This window comes from Macrobrachium nipponense, chromosome 3 (genome assembly GCF_015104395.2).
Source record: "Macrobrachium nipponense isolate FS-2020 chromosome 3, ASM1510439v2, whole genome shotgun sequence".
In the NCBI taxonomy this organism is placed as follows: domain Eukaryota; kingdom Metazoa; phylum Arthropoda; class Malacostraca; order Decapoda; family Palaemonidae; genus Macrobrachium; species Macrobrachium nipponense.
Genome location: NC_087202.1, coordinates 14,478,197 through 14,495,790, shown reverse-complemented (window position 1 = coordinate 14,495,790; position 17,594 = coordinate 14,478,197). Strand labels below are relative to the sequence as shown.

Below are 17,594 nucleotides of genomic sequence, written 5' to 3'. Positions count from 1 at the left end.
GAATGCCTCCCTGGTCGTAAGAGCGAGGGAGGGATCCAAGCCTCTGTCCGATTGATCGGGGTGTGCACCGCAGGATCAATGGTCAGACCTCTGGACCAAGTACTAAGAGAGAGGCAAGCGTATCTCTTCGTACCAGCAAACAAGAACAAGTTCCTATTTGCAAGAGGCAACATAAAGTTATGGTTTGTCTCTTGTTGGCATCCACTTCCCCCCCCTTGTAGGAGGAAGTGGTGGATATTCGCTCCCATCCCTAGTGAAAGGGATAGGATGGGGCTCTGTCGAGTAGCTCACCGGCATCTCGTCCTTATCCAGCAAGGTGATGACCGTATCCCTCTACCCACAGGTAGAGGGGGAGAAAAAGATAGGAAGAGAAGCCAGTCACTCTCTCATTCACTTATCTATTCTTACAGTCACACCAGGACTCGATGCTGTTCAGCCTGCTAGGGTCTGGGTTAGCTACACAACGTGTTGAGCAGCCACCACGGGTCCCAAGGAAAACGATCCAAGGACCTGTGGGCAATATCCAAAAGGTAGAAGGAGGTGCCAGTGGTCTGGTTGTACCAGACCCCTGCCTTCAGTACCTGCGCCACGGAGAAGTTCTTGTGTAACTCGAGGGAGTGTACTTCTAGGTCATCTTGGTGCTGACGAAGAGTCTTCAACACTCAGCCTGGGATGTCGAGTTTCTTCAGAAAGCGCGGTCGCGCTTTCACAGGACAAAGCAGCATCTCCTTCGCATCGAAGGCGGTGAAGTCCATTAGGGAGGGGATTGTGAAGGACTCTAACCGATCGTCAGGAACCGAAGGGTTCAGAGTCTTCGCTACGAATTTGGTACGAAATCGAGCGTCACGAATCCCCATCCCCTGGATGCTTGACTTCGCAGGAAAAGTCATGCAATTACCTCAGAGGAAAAGAAGGGAATGGTCGTATGACCTATCTCTCTTCTCGACTTCGGTGATGTCCTGTAACCATACTGGTCTATCCGTCTGCAGCGAAGTTGTTCTTCTCGGTAGTGGATAGGACACCGACACTCAATGGTGGGTGTCGATGGTATGGGTACTGTGACAAGCCGTTAGGACGAAGAAAAGACTGTTATGGAACAACCGAACTAAGTCCACAGCGAAGTTCGTAACAGACTTGGGCGCTCTGACAGCTGCCGACTGACTGCGTTCGGTAGGAGGCAAGTTGTCCAAGCACCCGAGCAAGTCACGTGGGACTTCGCCTTTAAAAGGGTTATGCCAAGAAGACTAAACAAATAATTTGTTCGTCACCGATGCCAGAAGGCAAGGTGATGACTCTCTTAAGGCATGTGCCCAACAGGCGAAAGTCAATTGCCTTCTAGAGACCGAGGTCCTGATGGCAAGATATCTAATAGTATAGTGATTCTCGGCTAAGGAGAAACAACACTATGTGTCGTTGAAGACGAAGGTGTACAGAAAATGCAACCTACGTCTTCACAGCTGAACCGAGAGAAGGATTCTCAAGATTCTGAACCTGTGCTACAAAGACTGAGAAACGCTAACCACTATTCATTGCTGTCCGGTGAGGATCGTAGTTGCAATAAAAGCGGAGCGCTTTTCAGTAATGAAGACAGGGAAATACTGCCTGAAGAACTGCTTCTCATGGCTGAATTTGGCAGTAGAGCTGTCAGGTCGGAGAGTAGGCGATGTCTTCTGACATATCTGCTAATTCGGGGCGAGCAATGAATAATTGCACACCTACGAATACGAGATATTTTGAAGACAAACTCAGATGTCTGCAAAAATCATTCGCATTATCGCGGTGCGATGCAGCGGGTGACTAGTACAGACTTCTGTTACCGTGCGGTAAACAGAAAGATGAAAGTCCAAGAGATATCTCTGTTGAAAATTCTCGCAATGTCCGAAGGCGAATGAAATCGAGCGTCACAGCAGTAGATGGTCCTTCATTATTGCGAGAATCCCCGTTAATCAGAGACCTAAGTCCATGATTGTTGGGCAGAGATACGGTTCGGTAGTCAATCAAACCAGGGGAGAGAGAGACGTAACCGACCGTGCATCTCCGAGACCTAGCTGATACTGAGCCGCTATCAGGCAGTTCAATACGCAGTAGCCCATCGGTGCCACCGTCATCCTGAGTTGCCAGGTAATCCATATTCCACGAAGGAATGCGTTCGGCTAGAACCATCGAGCATAAAGAATACGCTCGAGCAATTATATTTAACCGAAACGGATTTCGGTAAATACAAAAGCTGATTTGGTGTTGTCATGACAATACCAAGTATCTAAAATCGAAACTGATAACTGCTGGGAGGTTGCAGGCAACCCCGAATTGCAGTTCAATTAAGATACAATTCGTCTCGGTCACAAACCGTAGAGTTAACTACAGTATGCGCCTACCCCCCGGACAATTCAACTGTTAAAAGAATCATGTCGCGAGGGTAATATACGTAGTATATTTGTAGGTTCTGTACCACGACCTCCATCCTAAATTCTTTTCCTCTCGAGGAATGAGAATAAGGATTGGAGATCGACCGCCTTCGTTCTCTAGTCAAGAGAGTGAAGGAGAAGTCTTTCCCAAAGGAAAGCTTCAATGGTGAATAGAATACCGAAGACGATAGTTCAAGCCAAACTGGAAGTTCCGTCGTTTTCTCTATTCCAGGTTAATCGCCTACTGTGAGATACTCTTCTTTCAGCAGCAGTCTTCTTCCAAATGCTAGAAATTACAGGAATTCGAGCATAAGCGAGGTTCCCGATTATCGTGTAACAATTATCGGGGATTCTCGCTCACTTTGGACCGTGGTCTCGCCTAAGTGTTTGGAGATCGTAAAAAAAACCTCGAACACTCTGAGTGCGCTAGAAATTCCGTAGAATTCTAAGCACTCTGCGAAACCCCCCACCGAATTCGTCAAACGATATCGGCTGGTGATCCTCCCGATTCCCGTAGAAATCGAGAAAGGGGCAGGATCCCTCCTCAACGACGGGCCGGGGCTTACGTCAGGTAGGACCGAAGGTCTCCCCGGTAGCGCAGCCCCTAACGTGGGATCTTACAGAGAAATCTCTGTAGGATCCCTCCCCTTTCCCTCGTAGCCGTAAGGAGAGAGGGAATGGGGGAGGAATTGGATACTGGCTCGCCTTCCAGTGGAACTAGCAGTTGGAGAAGAAAAGGAGCAGCCATCGCCTTACGGCGATGGCCTCTCAGAGCCTGGGAAAACGTATCGTCAAGGAGAAAAACGTTTTCCCGAGGAGGGTTACGAACTCATACTGTAGGTAAGGGTCTGCCGCCACTGTGAACGTCGTCTGGTGGGGCTGATCGACACCTGACAGGGGAGAGCCGATACCGTCCTCGACTCATTCCAGTCCTCGTCGAGGTCGAAACCTCAGGAGGACCGAAGGGGTATTTCAAATACGGTGTCCGAAGACACGTAGAAACGCCTCTGTCGCAGTAGAGGAGGTGAAGTAGCTTGTTCGACCGGCCAGAACTGAGAGAGCCTTCTTGTCCGGAGACGAGAGACTACCTGGTTCAACAACAGTCGGCAAGCTCCGATCGCAGCAGACCCACCGTCGATTTGGGTTCCCTCTCGGGCCCCAAAACGACTCGAGCCGAGACGTGGCTCCTTGCTGGTGGGAGCGGCGATCCTTCCCCGAGGTCGTTGTGCTGACGAATCAGCGCCATAACCTCGGCAAAGTTCCTCTGGATCTCGGAAGTCACAGCATCTTGCAGAGTGGACCGTTAAGCCCTTCGAACAAGAGCATATTCCGAGAACCTTCCTCCTAAGAAGGGGGAACAGCGACAGCCCTCTCGGTCTTGTCCATCCACTTGCGCATACGTCCTGGCCGGTCCAAGAACCGTGCCTGGCACGTAGGGCGTCGTGGTGGGATCATGAGGGGCGCCACCCCTCACGATCACCTCCTCAATACCTCGCTCCTCCCGGTGTAACCCGAGGAGGTTGAAGGTACGGGGAGAGGCAGACCTGACGCTCCCTCCTCGCTCGCTGGCAGAAACCAGCAGGCCTTGGAGGGCTGCAGGCGATCGTCAACCCGCGGTGGCGATCGAGCTGCAGGCCTGGTCGAACCGTCTCGCTGTGGAGAACGGCTGGACTGAGCACAGCGGCCCCGATCTCGAGTGTCAGAAGAGGCTGGTGCTGGGTTGCCAGTACCCGATCGCTCTCTGTGAGAGCGACGGTCAGGCGACCTGCAGGCTCCACTGTCACAGTGAGACCGGTTGCTTGTCCTCACGGCACGTCACGTCGCTGGTTCCAGCCGTGGCTGGCACCGGCGAACAGGAGGACCTCTTCCCAGCCTCAGCCCGTGGCCGGTCGTGGACCGTCACGTCCCCGGGTAGCCAGCTGGTCGCCGCGAGAGCGAGAGCTGGTCTGGTGAGAGTCGACGTGAGCGGCTGTCACCAGTCTTCCGCCCGTGCCGTGAACCTGACGCTGAGCCGGACTCAGAGGTCTGGTTCCTGGCTGCATGGTCGCTGGTAGGCGACCGTACACTCGGTACCTCCCGCGATAACGAGAGGCCGAGACGGACCCTGATGGCTTGGGCAGACTGACACCCGGCGAGGAAGGTACCGGTGTTAGCCGGACCCCTCTGGTCCCCGTAGTTTCCTTACCTTGCGGAAGAAGAAGACGGGCCCCGCTCCCGAAGGAGCAAAAGGAGGAACCGCGAAGGAAGTCCGCCCACGAGGTGAGACGTCTCCCGAGAAGCTCCCCGGGAGGGGACTTCTTAGGAAAAGGGAAAGGAGGCAACGTTCTTCTTCCTCGGCTGTGAAGCCTTAGAAGTCGAAGGGGAAGAGGCGGCAGCCGACGACGATGAAGAGATGAAGACGACGACGACGACACCTTCCTCCTCTTCTTCGTCAGCTTCCTCAGGACAGACGTAAGATCTGCTATCCAGGGCGGAGCCGGGGCTGCTGTAGCCGAAGCCACAGGGCCCGGACGCACCTGTACAGACAGACCAAAGTCTGGGGTAGTACCACCACGAACAGGGACGACGTCAGCAGGTATGGGCATCTCAGGAACAGCAGGCACAGCCAGCACAGCATCGGTAGGGACAGCCAGCGCAGCAACGGCAGGGACAGCCAGCGCAGCAACGGCAGGGACAGCCAGCGCAGCAACTGCAATGGACAGTCGGCCCAGAATCGGCAGGTACGGCAGGCAGCACCGGAAACACAGGAAGTGGAGCAGCAGCCAGCAACATCCTGGTACCGGCGGCAGGTCCAGGGGCGAGGTCCAGGGGCGAGCTCTAGGGCAGCGGAAGTGTGGTCGCGGCAGCGCGGCAACCACGAGCGGCGGCGGCACGCCCCCCTCTCGGTACGGCGAACGGCACTTCACAGCGGCTGTAGGCAAGACTGTTACCACGTGAGGCGAGTACACCAGGTGAGGATGGACGTCGTCACCTGGAGCGTGGTCACCACACTCCATGGGTGACCGCAGTAGGCCCAGACATAGAACCGCAGCCCCTGGACACTAGCACGCCCTGCAAATGGAAGGACGCCCATACCTCACCAAGGTCCACCCTCGTGGCAGTAGCACCTGCGGAAATAACAGTAGTAGCGATTAGTGGGGGGGGAAGTCCCCTCGCGCGGGGGGGGTGAGCCCTCTCCGAACGAGTGGAAGACCTCAAATACAATTGTACATCGGGCACCGAGCGCCCTCCCCGCGCTCGACGGATCGGGCGAGGAGAACAACGCAGATAAACCTCCCCCCCCCCCCCCAAGGGGAAGGCCATCTGTGGAGCTGAGCGGTGGGGGGGGGGGGGGGGTCTCGTTCCCCACACCCGCACAGCACCCCATGACCCAACAATAATAATAAGAGCCCGAGAGCAATCGTGCCCTCGGCCCGAATGCAAAGGGCATAAGGATCAATTCCCTGACTGAGCGGAACTTTGAACCAAATAAATATTGATGCAATCAATAATAAAAGGAATAAAATGAAAAAGAATCTTGCATTACGATTCACTTCACAATGAATAGGCTCGATCGAGCGCATTTTTGCGCCCCTCGTACGAGCGCAAGGGTAAAAGAGGATCCATTCCCGATTATGAATGGAAACCTTGATCCATAATGAATTGATGCAATCAAAATATATATGAAAATGAAAAAGAATACTGCGCTTGCGATTTCACTTCATACAAATAAAAAGGGGAAGGATCAATTCCAGGGAAATAGCGGAAACATTGATCCAAGTAAACAATGCAATCTCAATAAAATATGAAAATGAAAAAGAACTGCACTTGCGATTTCACTTCATTCAAATAAAAAGGGGAAAGGATCAATTTCCGGGTAAGCTCGGAAACTGATCCAAAATGAGTATTGCTACAATCAAAATAATATATATGAAAATGAAAAAGAATACTGTACTTGCGATTCCACTTCCATACAGAATAAGTTTTCGTGCCGAGCGCATTCGCTCGGCAACGAGCATACAGGTCAAAAAAAAAATATAAATGAAAAGAGCACATTACTTACGATCATCTACACATTTCCAACCAAAATATACGCTCGGAGCGAGCGCTCTCCCGCCCTCGGCACCGAGCATACACAATACGAGGATCATTTCTGGGAAAATGAATTCCCGCACTTACGCCCTTCAGTCCCGGCACTCGGGTAATCGGAGGGCGTGGTGAAACCAAGATCCTTTAATTCACAATTGAATTCAATGGAAATAAATATGAAATGATTGTACTTACAATTCAGTTTCACTAGATAAATAGAAAAAGAAAAACACAACCATGCGAAAGCAACGACGATGAAGCGGGCAGAGAGCGATGATACACGTCCACACGCCAGCAGGCCGAAAGCAAAAGTGGTTTGTTTACCTCCCAGTCGCGCGCGTGCGCCTGTCGGACAAGCAGTTAACTACCGAACCCCTTGTTCGAAAGCTTACGACCTATCCAGCTGCCGCTAGTACCTTCCTATTGTAAAAGGACCGAAGGTTTGTATGCCGTGTCGGAACAAACACAATATAAAGAAAATATCTACTTCCTTGAAATCAAATATTGGTTGACAATTCCAGTGGGAAGCATACAACAGTATACTAACAAAAATGATGGTGCAACAGAATACCCCAAGCACTAAGAAATATTAAGGATCTCTACACAAACCTGAACCTAGCTATAAGCACTAAGAAAGCTACAAGTTAAGGTGGTAGTCAAGGTTCTTCCTACAAGGTGCAAACCTAAGGTTGGCATACTCGTTGACACTGTGCTGCATGAACACAACTATAAATAAAGGTTTTGCCACCAAAAAAACTTGTAATAAAAAAAACTGGCAACAAGATGCTTGAAGATGATGAAAACATGTTTGCGTGACAAAAGGCTTCATCATGTAAAAACTAAACCTAGAACAGGCACTACAATATCACAGCAATTCAATATTTCAACTTCTGCTATGAGATTCACAGACATTATGATCCCAGGAACCAGGAGTACATACTTAAAAATATACTGGAACTTTGGAGCTGTACCCTAATCACTCAGAATAATATATCATATTTTGTTCTGTTTTGCAGAATAACAACAGTAACAATTCTTACATCCATGTATGATTTGCAACAAAAACATATGATGATCTTTAAGAGCAACATCAAAAATCAAATCAGAATACACAGGGAGATCCAATAACCATGAAATTACAAGGTCAAGCCAAAAGGTACCAATAAAAATCCTACAACACTGATTCATTCCAGTCCACTTGGTTTTAAAACATCAAACTAACTCCTTCATGCTTGCACGTTAATGAATATCTTACTCTTTTCCTACGTACAGTATCAGAGCAAACATTTTCTAAGAGGGACTGATCTTTAAAAAAATCAAAGTGGTCTGATAAACTATTCAGACATCTGCATCAGACATCTAATTGAAAATTGCATTCAACACAGGCAATCCTTTATAATGTCCCCCCAAACTTCTGCACTGAAATAAGGAAAATGTGTTGGTAAAATAAATATGAAATTAAGGGAAAATTGAAACAAACTGTACAACAAACTAAAACAGTACACAAAAGTGAAATACTATTAAGAGTGCAGCTTTGTGTCATTGATATTATCTTTAGTGTGCTAAACATCTCCAAGAACTATTACATAAAATCCAACAAATGCTTACTAACTTTTGAACTATCAACAGTGAAAACAAAATTACATCCAACCAAAGGCAAATAAATACCGATATAAAGACCCGCCCACCATCATATTATATTCATTTTAGTGCTGAAAAGAATTACCTGGCAGCCCTTTATCATAAATTAGGGAATTTTCCTTGGTAAATCAATGTTATTATTAAAGGCAATAATAACCAAATTTTACACACTTCAAAAACACTCGCTTAATACCTGAAGTTACCAGCAGTTACTTCATTACTATAGACAAAAACAGGAAATTTCATTACGAAAGCAAACTAATACCCAACTAGTTGCACAGAAACACTGAAGAAAACTGTCTGGTTACCTAAGGAACTCTAACCAAAACCCCACCAATACCACCCCACTCCCACTGGTTTCAACAAACCTCTACTACATACTTACAGCCTCCTTAAGGAAGGATTCACTACTACAAAAGAACTCACTCTATATGTGAACTACACAAATACCAAACAACTAAAACACTTTACCCTTCCCACTTGCCTTTGAATGATTCTTAATCTCATCTCAGGCCAATCCATAAAATCTCCAAAGGACTAGGGTAGTATACTCAAGACGATTTCCTTTGTCAAACACTATACGGATACAGGATGACAGAACACTCCACATTAGTAAGATCAGGAACTACTACAATGCTAAAAACATGTTTGGGTAGACCTCTTGATATTACTACTATATAATGGAGGATATCCAAAATTCTATTTACTGTACTCGATACAAGAATAAGAGAGCTATGTAACATGCATTCAAAGTAAAGGGAATAGTTAACAATACAATCTATTCATACTTAAAGAAAGAAATCCCTAAAAACAATATAAAATAATGTATTTTTCACAAACCTTAGACATTAGAAAAATAACATTTAATGCTCCTTAAACATCCAAACTTTTGTTTTACATATGGCTAAACTTCAATCAAACCATCAGCTGAAACAGTTCATGTAACAGATAAACCATTTCAATGCAAACCACAAATTCCCAGGGGTTTACTGGATCATTTTTTGTATTCACCAAATGCTCAATTTTTCATGGAGATTCCCAGGCTTCTGGAAACATACAGGATGACCATCATTTCCTTTAATTTATTTTTGCCTTCCTTTCTAATTTAAATTTTACAGCACAGGTTGGTAACATAATAGTAACCTCAACTCAGATTTGTGAATACCCAAAGCAGGTTTCATTCGCTGGATCAGAGGTAATTTTTTAAAATCTCATGTACTTTTCTTCTCTACCCTCAGATATGCTCACCATAGCAACATCAATTTTGCTGTTTCTTCAAGAAACAAGCAAAGACCACATTTCTGGGGTAATCCTTTTTGGGGGACTTCTTTGAGCAATCGGTCCAGAATTATCACTCAGCATAAACAGTCTCTGTACTCTAGAACAACATTTTCAAACAATCAAAAACCTATCCAGATAAGGACAACTTTGACATTGGCCTGTTTTGAGAGTTCAATTGCTTTTGAAAGATATATTGTGTCCATTTAAAGACCTCCCAGCAATAACTCTCAGGGAAGGGAGATTTCTGCTAACACTTAGAATTGCCTTCAGATCTGATGATAAAATCCATTTATTTATTTATTTATTTATTTTTTTTTTTGCTGAAATGAGTGTTTTTCTCAAGATATTTGATTATAGGAACCCTACATAGGTGCTTTTAATTAACAAGACTTTATTCCAGATTGTTTCTTCACTACACATGCTCTTGAGAGAGCATTCCTAGATCGTTCTTTCCCACAGGTTACACTGGGAGTTAACAGATATCCTTTCTCCACTTCGCACAGTTACAACATCAACTGCACTTGAAGTTTGAACTGACCAACTTTGTTATATATTTTCTCTCCATCTAGACCTTGTAAATGAGCCTCAAAGGGTTGGCTTGATTTTCTGGCTAGCAATGAAAAGTACCAGACTACTTATTTTCCTGAAAGATTTTATGCCAGCCATTTAAAGCAGAACAGACTTCTACTTCAGAAGCCTTTCTCCTCTCCCTAATCATTGCATTGGCACAGCCAGACATAAAGATTTCAGGGTGTCTCAGTTGTAAATTCATAAAATGTTAATCCACTGCAATATTCTGATTTTTAAGTTCCCTAGGTTTCTCCAGGTACTTTTCTCATTTTCTGCAGTGCCTGTAGCTCAGTGTCATCCTAAGTCACTGTTCATACTAGGTATATTAATGTAAAGGAAACTAACTGAAGTAAATTTTTCTAAAATAGCATTATTTTCATCAATACAAACAAATTAATTTGACCAAAACTGCTCATTCACAGATGGATACAAAAACAACAAAAAAGTTATTTATTTAACCGCATGGGCCCTGGGGGAAACAGAACATGAGCCAGCAACTGTCTTTTTTCCCTTTTCAACTGAATAATGTATTTGGGATTTTGCATAATGCACAAAATATGCTGTGGCAAAATAATAGGTCTGTGCAGTAATTAATAAAAAATAATTTTTTTAAAATAACATTTTGCTACATAATGATACAACAGCCAAGCTAAAGTGGCGATTTAACTATCCAACAGCCAGGTATCAAGCATCACCATCTGGCTACGCTTCCAAATTATAAAAAGACTGGTTTGAGTGAGAGCAAAGGCATCAACTCCTATTTAATAATGATTTGTTCATGAAAGAAACAAAGAAACCAGGTTTTCCCCTCACTAGTCCATCAAATGTTCAAGCAAAGATGCAATGCTTTAATACCCTTAAGCCAGTCTTGTATTTTATAATTTACAGGCAGTCCCAGGGTTATGACGGGGGTTCTGTTCTTGAGAAAATCGCTGTAAGTCAGAACATCGTCAAAAATCCTAAGAAAACCTTACTTTTAATGCTTTGGGTGCATTGAAAACTATGTAAACTGCATTCTTATGGGATTTTTCATCAAAAAAAAACTTCAAATATTGATTATTTTGCATTTTTGGTGTCATATTTCATCTGCCAGATGAGCGTTGTAGGCGTCGTAACCCTGGAACATGCGTTGTAACCCTGGAAATAATGTCTGATGAATATAATTGAAAACCGTCGTAACCTCGGAACGTCGTAAGCCGAGACCGTCGTAACCCGGGGGCTGCCTGTACATATACATTTCTACCTATTTATGTTAAATTATTTTTCTTTTCTAAAAACAGATATCTTCTTTCTTTATTTCTTATTACCTTCTGTTTCTTTTTTGAAATGAACACTGTGTATTTTTTAAACTTGAATAATTCAAGTTATTGGTCCCTGTAACATGTTTCATATGAAGAGAGCTTATCTTCCAAATATTAATAATAGTAATAACAGAAATAAGAAGGATTTGGGATATGTCAGTGGAAATTGCACCTATAATCATAGGAACACTAGGCATGATCCCAGAAAAGGAACCTGGAAAAACTAGAGCAGGATGTAACCCAGAACCCCACATAATAAAAACCACCCAGTCAAATAGGATGACCTACTTAATAGACAAAAAATAATAATAAAACAAAGTTCATAGTTTACGAAACTCATTTCCCCTCCTCTTAAATAGAACATAACCACAACTAGACTTGTTATCACAGTATAATTACACAACTAGTACTACTGTCAATATTATTATCCCTGTGATAGCCATTTATCTGTAGTGCAGTTCTCACAATTTCAACTAAAAATTATCCGTTTGGAAAGAAAACCTAACTTGTAACTTAATTTTTACACAACTTCTTTTTTTTATATAAACTCAGTCCCATCACTCACATGTGAATTTTGGATACCAGGAAATGGACCAGCAGGAAAAACCAAAAGTGAACACTACACAAGAGGAACAGTGTCAATGACCTATAATTTTGTCATGCCTGGTAAACCAACAAATCAATCAATGAATCCTATTATCAAAAAACCATGACAAAAAATTTTCCTGATGCCTAGCTGCTGAACAGTTAACAACTTCTAATGACAAGTAGCTGAGCTACTATCAAAGTTACATATCACAAACAAAAGTATAGTATATATGAAACAACATTTTTTTGTTTGTGCACATACATTTTTTTGTTTGTACACATACATCTTAAGATTATGTTAGTAATGTACTGTACAGAATTCAAAGAATATCAAAAGAGCAGAAATTTCTGATAAACTATGCAGTTTCTTGGAAGCTGGTGAGACACATCTTTAAAGTGGAGAGAGAAAAGAGTACGGAATCAGGAACTACTATAGTTCAGTAAGCATCCTTTTCTGCCAGGCAAAAGATTGCTAATATGAAGAGGGGAAAAACTGAAGACATAACTGAAGTGAAGTAAAAATCTGAAACTCATTAGAAGAAAGAAATCTAATATAAATCACAAATACCAATTAGCACATTGAGACATGATTAATAAAGCAGTGTAGATGATGCAAAGTACAGAAGCTTTTACTTCCCTCATCCTGTACATGAATTCTAAATTCTCTTTTAGTCTATATTACACACCAGATCCTTAGCCCTTTGTGATCTGGTAAACAAAACTATCATTGTAGCAAGGCCACATCACTGCTCAGTACTGAAACAGTTTAGGTTAAACATCAAAAGCTATAAAATAAGCTAATTTCCACTTTACGATTAATCCAACTTCTGCAGTAAATTACAATGCTTGTTGATTAGCTTACCCCTGATCTGTAAATAACCAATGGCTGGAACTGGAAAATGGTCAGCAGGTTACTGAGGTATTATGTGAATGGAAAGCTTTTTAAAAGCATTGGCTAAAACTACAATAATTATAAACAAAAAGCTCTTTATATTCACAGAATTAACTGATGAAATAAGAGATTGAGTATTCTCTCTTTTTGACAAATCGTAAAATGTTTTCAGTAAAAATGTGGCTTGAACATTTCACAGAGAAGTGACTCATTAGAACAATAGTCCTTGGATCCTATATTACTGAAAATATATTTCATATGAGTAGAAGACCATATGAAAAACTAAAAACTAGCAAATATTGCATATGTAGCATCAAATAAGTAACCCTACATGATGCAAGGCCAGAAAAATTAAACTCTTTCGTGAAAAAGTAACTTTACCAAAATTAGCATTATTTTTTTCATCTTTGAGAATGATATATATATATATCTAATATATATATTATATAATATATATAATAAATATATGTTTATATATATATATATATTTTATATATATATATATATTTATATAATATATGTATGTAAATATATATATAATATATATATATATATCTATATATATATTATATGTAATATTAACTAATAATATTATATATAATATATATTATATATATATAGATATTATAAACTTATATCTGTTATGGCCATGGTGGACAAAATATAGAACATCAATAATGCAAGTGCAATGCAAGAAGTTTCATCTGGACTGGAAAAGTGAAAACGTCAAAAGAGTATATCAGTTCTGATGCTATGCCCATCGACTGTCTCTGGTCAAGAGGGGTACTATAGTCAAAAAAAAAAAAAAAAACCATTCTCAATTCAAAACAAAGCTAAGTCAGGCCACATTTCCATGAGGGGGTTAAAGAAAGACATTACAAGTCATATATAACTGGGGTTAGTTCCAAAAAATAAGAGTATTTTTGGAATCTATACAAGTCCAATTCCCAAATTGGTTAGCAAAAATACACGAAACATCCAGTACCTCAGGAATGATTCTACTCATGGTTTGTTTGTTATTTTTAATCACAGCATCAATCTCATCATTTGGAGTCAACCTGAAAATGTTGGAAAAAACATCAACTATATCTACCAAGTGAACTATTTTAGAAAGCCGAAAGCTTCTTACACCCTCCAAAATACTGCATTTGAAAATAATAAATAAATAAAATCATACAAAACACAGGAGAATATAAATCATCTGAGGGATACTGGGATAAAACAGAGAAATTAAATATAAAAGGTAATAACGTCCATGAAAAGTATAAAGTCTTGGTTGTACCTGGATTCATAAAAAAGCAACAGTGACTGATAATAGAATATGTGTCTGCGAAAAGAGGTGGGTCAAGCCTATTTACTTTACAGAGCGCCACTGAAGTGAATACCTATAATTAACTAAGTGGTGTAAAAAATATGAAGGCAGCGACATTGTACTTTAAGGATTTCATGCATTATGGAAATAAAGGATGCAAGAAACAATGCAGAATAAAATCAGTTAAACAAATACAGTCGATTTAAAAACAGCTAATAAAAAAATTGGCTGGTCATCCACTACAGTGTACATAAAACACCATTTACATAAATCTGCTGATAAGAAAGCAAGAAAGAAAAGCTTTGCATTCATGGCATGAGGACTTACTTTCCCTTTGTCTTACGAGTAGACTTGACTGCCTGAGAGTGATTCAATGTTGCCAAGGAAGCATCGATGTTCAAGTCTTCATCCAAAGGTCTAAGAGCTGCCTCAAGAGCTGCTGAAACCCGAGGAGCTACTACGGGACCTTCCCAGTCTCTGGTTGTACGAACGGCGGGATCCAACTCTACTACCATGATATTTTCACCCTGAAAAGAAAATGAATTTGTTTATGACTTATTCCTCCATAGGAGACCTCAGTCACCATGAAAGAAATAAACCAATAAATGACTCTTTCTAAGTTAAATTCAGAAGATAGCTGATTCTCAAATAGAATGTCTTAAACATTTGGCAAAATAAATATAACAAAATTAAATATAAACTTAACCAAATTATAAGCTCTTCATCTAGATAACCTTAAAAGACTGAAGTTGACAGATGGAGAATGACGTGAAAGGCATAAAGGGATTATCCACCAACAAAGCCATGTATGTGCTTAACCCTTAAACGCCTATTGGACGTATTATACGTCAACGCAAAAAAGTTTTTTTTCAAATTCGCATATAAATAGTTATAGGCCTACATGGTGAAAACTTTTGAATCGAGCGCATTGAGGGATGCTGGGAGTTCATGGATCAAGCTGTTGTTTTGTTTACAAGCGTTACCCAGGCGCGCATGCGTGAATTTCTTTCTTCTCGCACTGAAAAGCATCAGCGACACATCTCAGAAATTATTTTGTCACTTTCATGTAATTTTTGCACCATTTTATATTAGCCGTTACATAGAGTTTTATATATGAAAATGTGTGCAATTTCATGTAGAATACAACAAAAAACAACCCATGGTTGTAGCTTTTATCAGTTTTGAAATATTTTCATATAAATAACAATAAGTGCCTAAATTTCAACCTTCAGTCATAATTGACTGAACCGATATGGTCGAAAAACGCAATTGTAAGCTAAAACGCTTACATTCTAGTAATATTCAATCAGTTACCTTCATTTTGCAACAAATTGGAAGTCTCTAGCACAATATGAAGTTTTTATTGTAAAACTAATATTGTAATACCTACCTGAACACCTGAATAAGCCCTGGTCACTTACCAGCCCGAACCATCATTTATTAAAAATTTACCAAATCTTTGGTTAAAATAAACGATCAGTGTTGCCAATCTCCTGGCAAACACCCTCGTTACCTAGTTACCAGCCCACCGCTGATAGCCCTGCCTCACGGGCCGGTCACACCTGCCCTCTCACGTCAATCATAACTCAATAACTCTGTATGAGAGGGGAGGAGGGTGGGAATCATTCAGGTGTTCAGGTAGGTATTACAATATTAGTTTTACAATAAAAACTTCATATTGCAATACACCCCCTGAAGAAACATAATAAGGAGCTTATGTATAGGCTTACCACATCAATTGTCCGACCAGCCAGTGTGAGTTCGAGTCCTATCCTCAACCCGAAGGAGAGGAATGGAGAGACGAGGCGTAGAAGGGGGAGAGCCAGTCACTCTCCCATCCTTCTTACCTCTACAACTGCACACCATGGACGAGATGCAACTTGTCCTCTTGAAGGAGCTGGGTAAGCAAACACATCTTGCAAGCATCCACCACTGGTCCAGGGAAATGAGGTCCCAAGGACCTGTGGGCAGTCCCGGAGGAAAGAAGGATATAGTCGCGATGACCAATCCATCTTTCTGTCCGACATATTCTTCAGAGTGGTGGATAGGACACCGACACTCCATGGTGGGTGTCAATGGTTATGGGTACCGGAACATGCTAGTAGGATGAAGTAATGATTGATCTGGAACAACCGAACTAAGTCCACAGCGTAGCTCGTGACGGTCTTGGACGCTTCCACAGCTGCCGACTGACTGCGTTCGGTGGTGTGAGGCGAGCTGTCCAAGCATCCGAGGCGTAGTCACGTGACCCTCGCCTTTTGAAGGGTTATGCCAAGAAACCATACAAATCGTCTATCTGTTGCCACCAATGCCGGAAGGTGAAATGATGATTCTCTCAAGGCATGTGCCCAACAGGCAAAAGTCAATTGCCCTCTAGAGAAACAACACTATGTGCCGTTGAAGACGAAGGTGGTAGGTGAATGCAGACCTATGTCTTCACAGCCGAATCGAGAGAAGTAACTCTCAAGATTCTGAACTTAGAAAAGTCCTGCCGATGACACCAACCCACAAAGACTGTTTAATCCCTGTGATTTACAAAGGACTGAAAACGTTAAACCGCTACTTCATTGCTGTTCGGTGAGAAGTCGGAGTTGCAATGAAAGCGGAGCGCTTTTCAGTAATGAAAACACAGGGATGTACTGCCTGAAGAACCGCTTCTCATGGGTTGAATCATCATCTTCTTCCCAGGTTATCCAGGAAGGACATCTATATACTTGGAAGTAGAGCTGGCAGGGCGGGGAATGGGCAATGTCTTCCGTTATACATCTACAATTCGGGGTGAACAACGAACAATTGCACACCTACGAATACGAGATATATTTAGAAGACAAACTCAGATGTCTGAAGAAATCATTCCGCATTATCACAGCGGCAGGTGCGATGCAGCGGGAGACTAGGCTACACTTCTGTTACCGTGCGGTAAACAGAAAGATGATAGCGAGTCTATTGAGACATCTCTGTCTGAAAATTCTCACAATGTTCAAGGCGATGCAGTAGAGATGGTCATTCACGTATGCGAGAATTCCAGCCAACCAAAGACCAAAGTCTGTGATTGCCGAGCAGAGATTCGGTTCGGTAGTCAATCATTGTAGAGGAGAGACATAATCCAACCGTGCTATCTTGGGAGAGCCAGCTGGTACTGGAATACACCGCTAGCTCTCGCTCACTCGTCATCCTGAGTTGCCAGGTAATCCATTCCAAGAAGGAATGAGTTCGGCTAGAACCATCAAGCGCAAAAAAATACGTTCAAGCATTTGCATTTAATCGAAACGGATTTCGGTGAATGCAAACGCTGAGGTGTTGTTGTTGTAACAATACCGTAAGTATCTCAAAATCGAAACTGGAACTCCTGGGAGGTTTGCAGTTCAATTAAGAAGATACTATTCGTCTCGGTCACAACCCGTAGAGTTAACTACGGTATGTGCCTACACCTCAGACAATTCAACTGATAACAGAAGCATGTCGTGAGGGCAATATACGTAGTATATTTGTAGGTTCCTGTACATAGACCTCCATCCTAAATTCTCTTCCATTCG

General features: G+C 42.5%; 1 protein-coding gene across 6 annotated transcripts in view; it reads right to left on the bottom strand.

Annotated features, from left to right (window-relative positions):
• Positions 1 to 17,594, bottom strand: part of LOC135221639 (kinesin-like protein KIF3B) — a 155,214-nt gene that overhangs the window by 5,165 nt on the left and 132,455 nt on the right. For 2 of the 6 annotated variants that reach the window (XM_064259316.1, XM_064259317.1), the window contains exons 15-16: positions 14,386 to 14,585; positions 13,732 to 13,804 (exon numbers count right to left, since the gene is read on the bottom strand). In XM_064259316.1, coding sequence (XP_064115386.1) covers positions 13,732 to 13,804; positions 14,386 to 14,585 — 273 coding nt within the window. Of the gene's footprint in view, positions 1 to 8,598; positions 8,691 to 13,731; positions 13,805 to 14,381; positions 14,586 to 17,594 lie in introns of those variants that run through there. The other 4 variants (XR_010316059.1, XR_010316060.1, XM_064259318.1 and 1 more) reach the window with 4 other exon arrangements.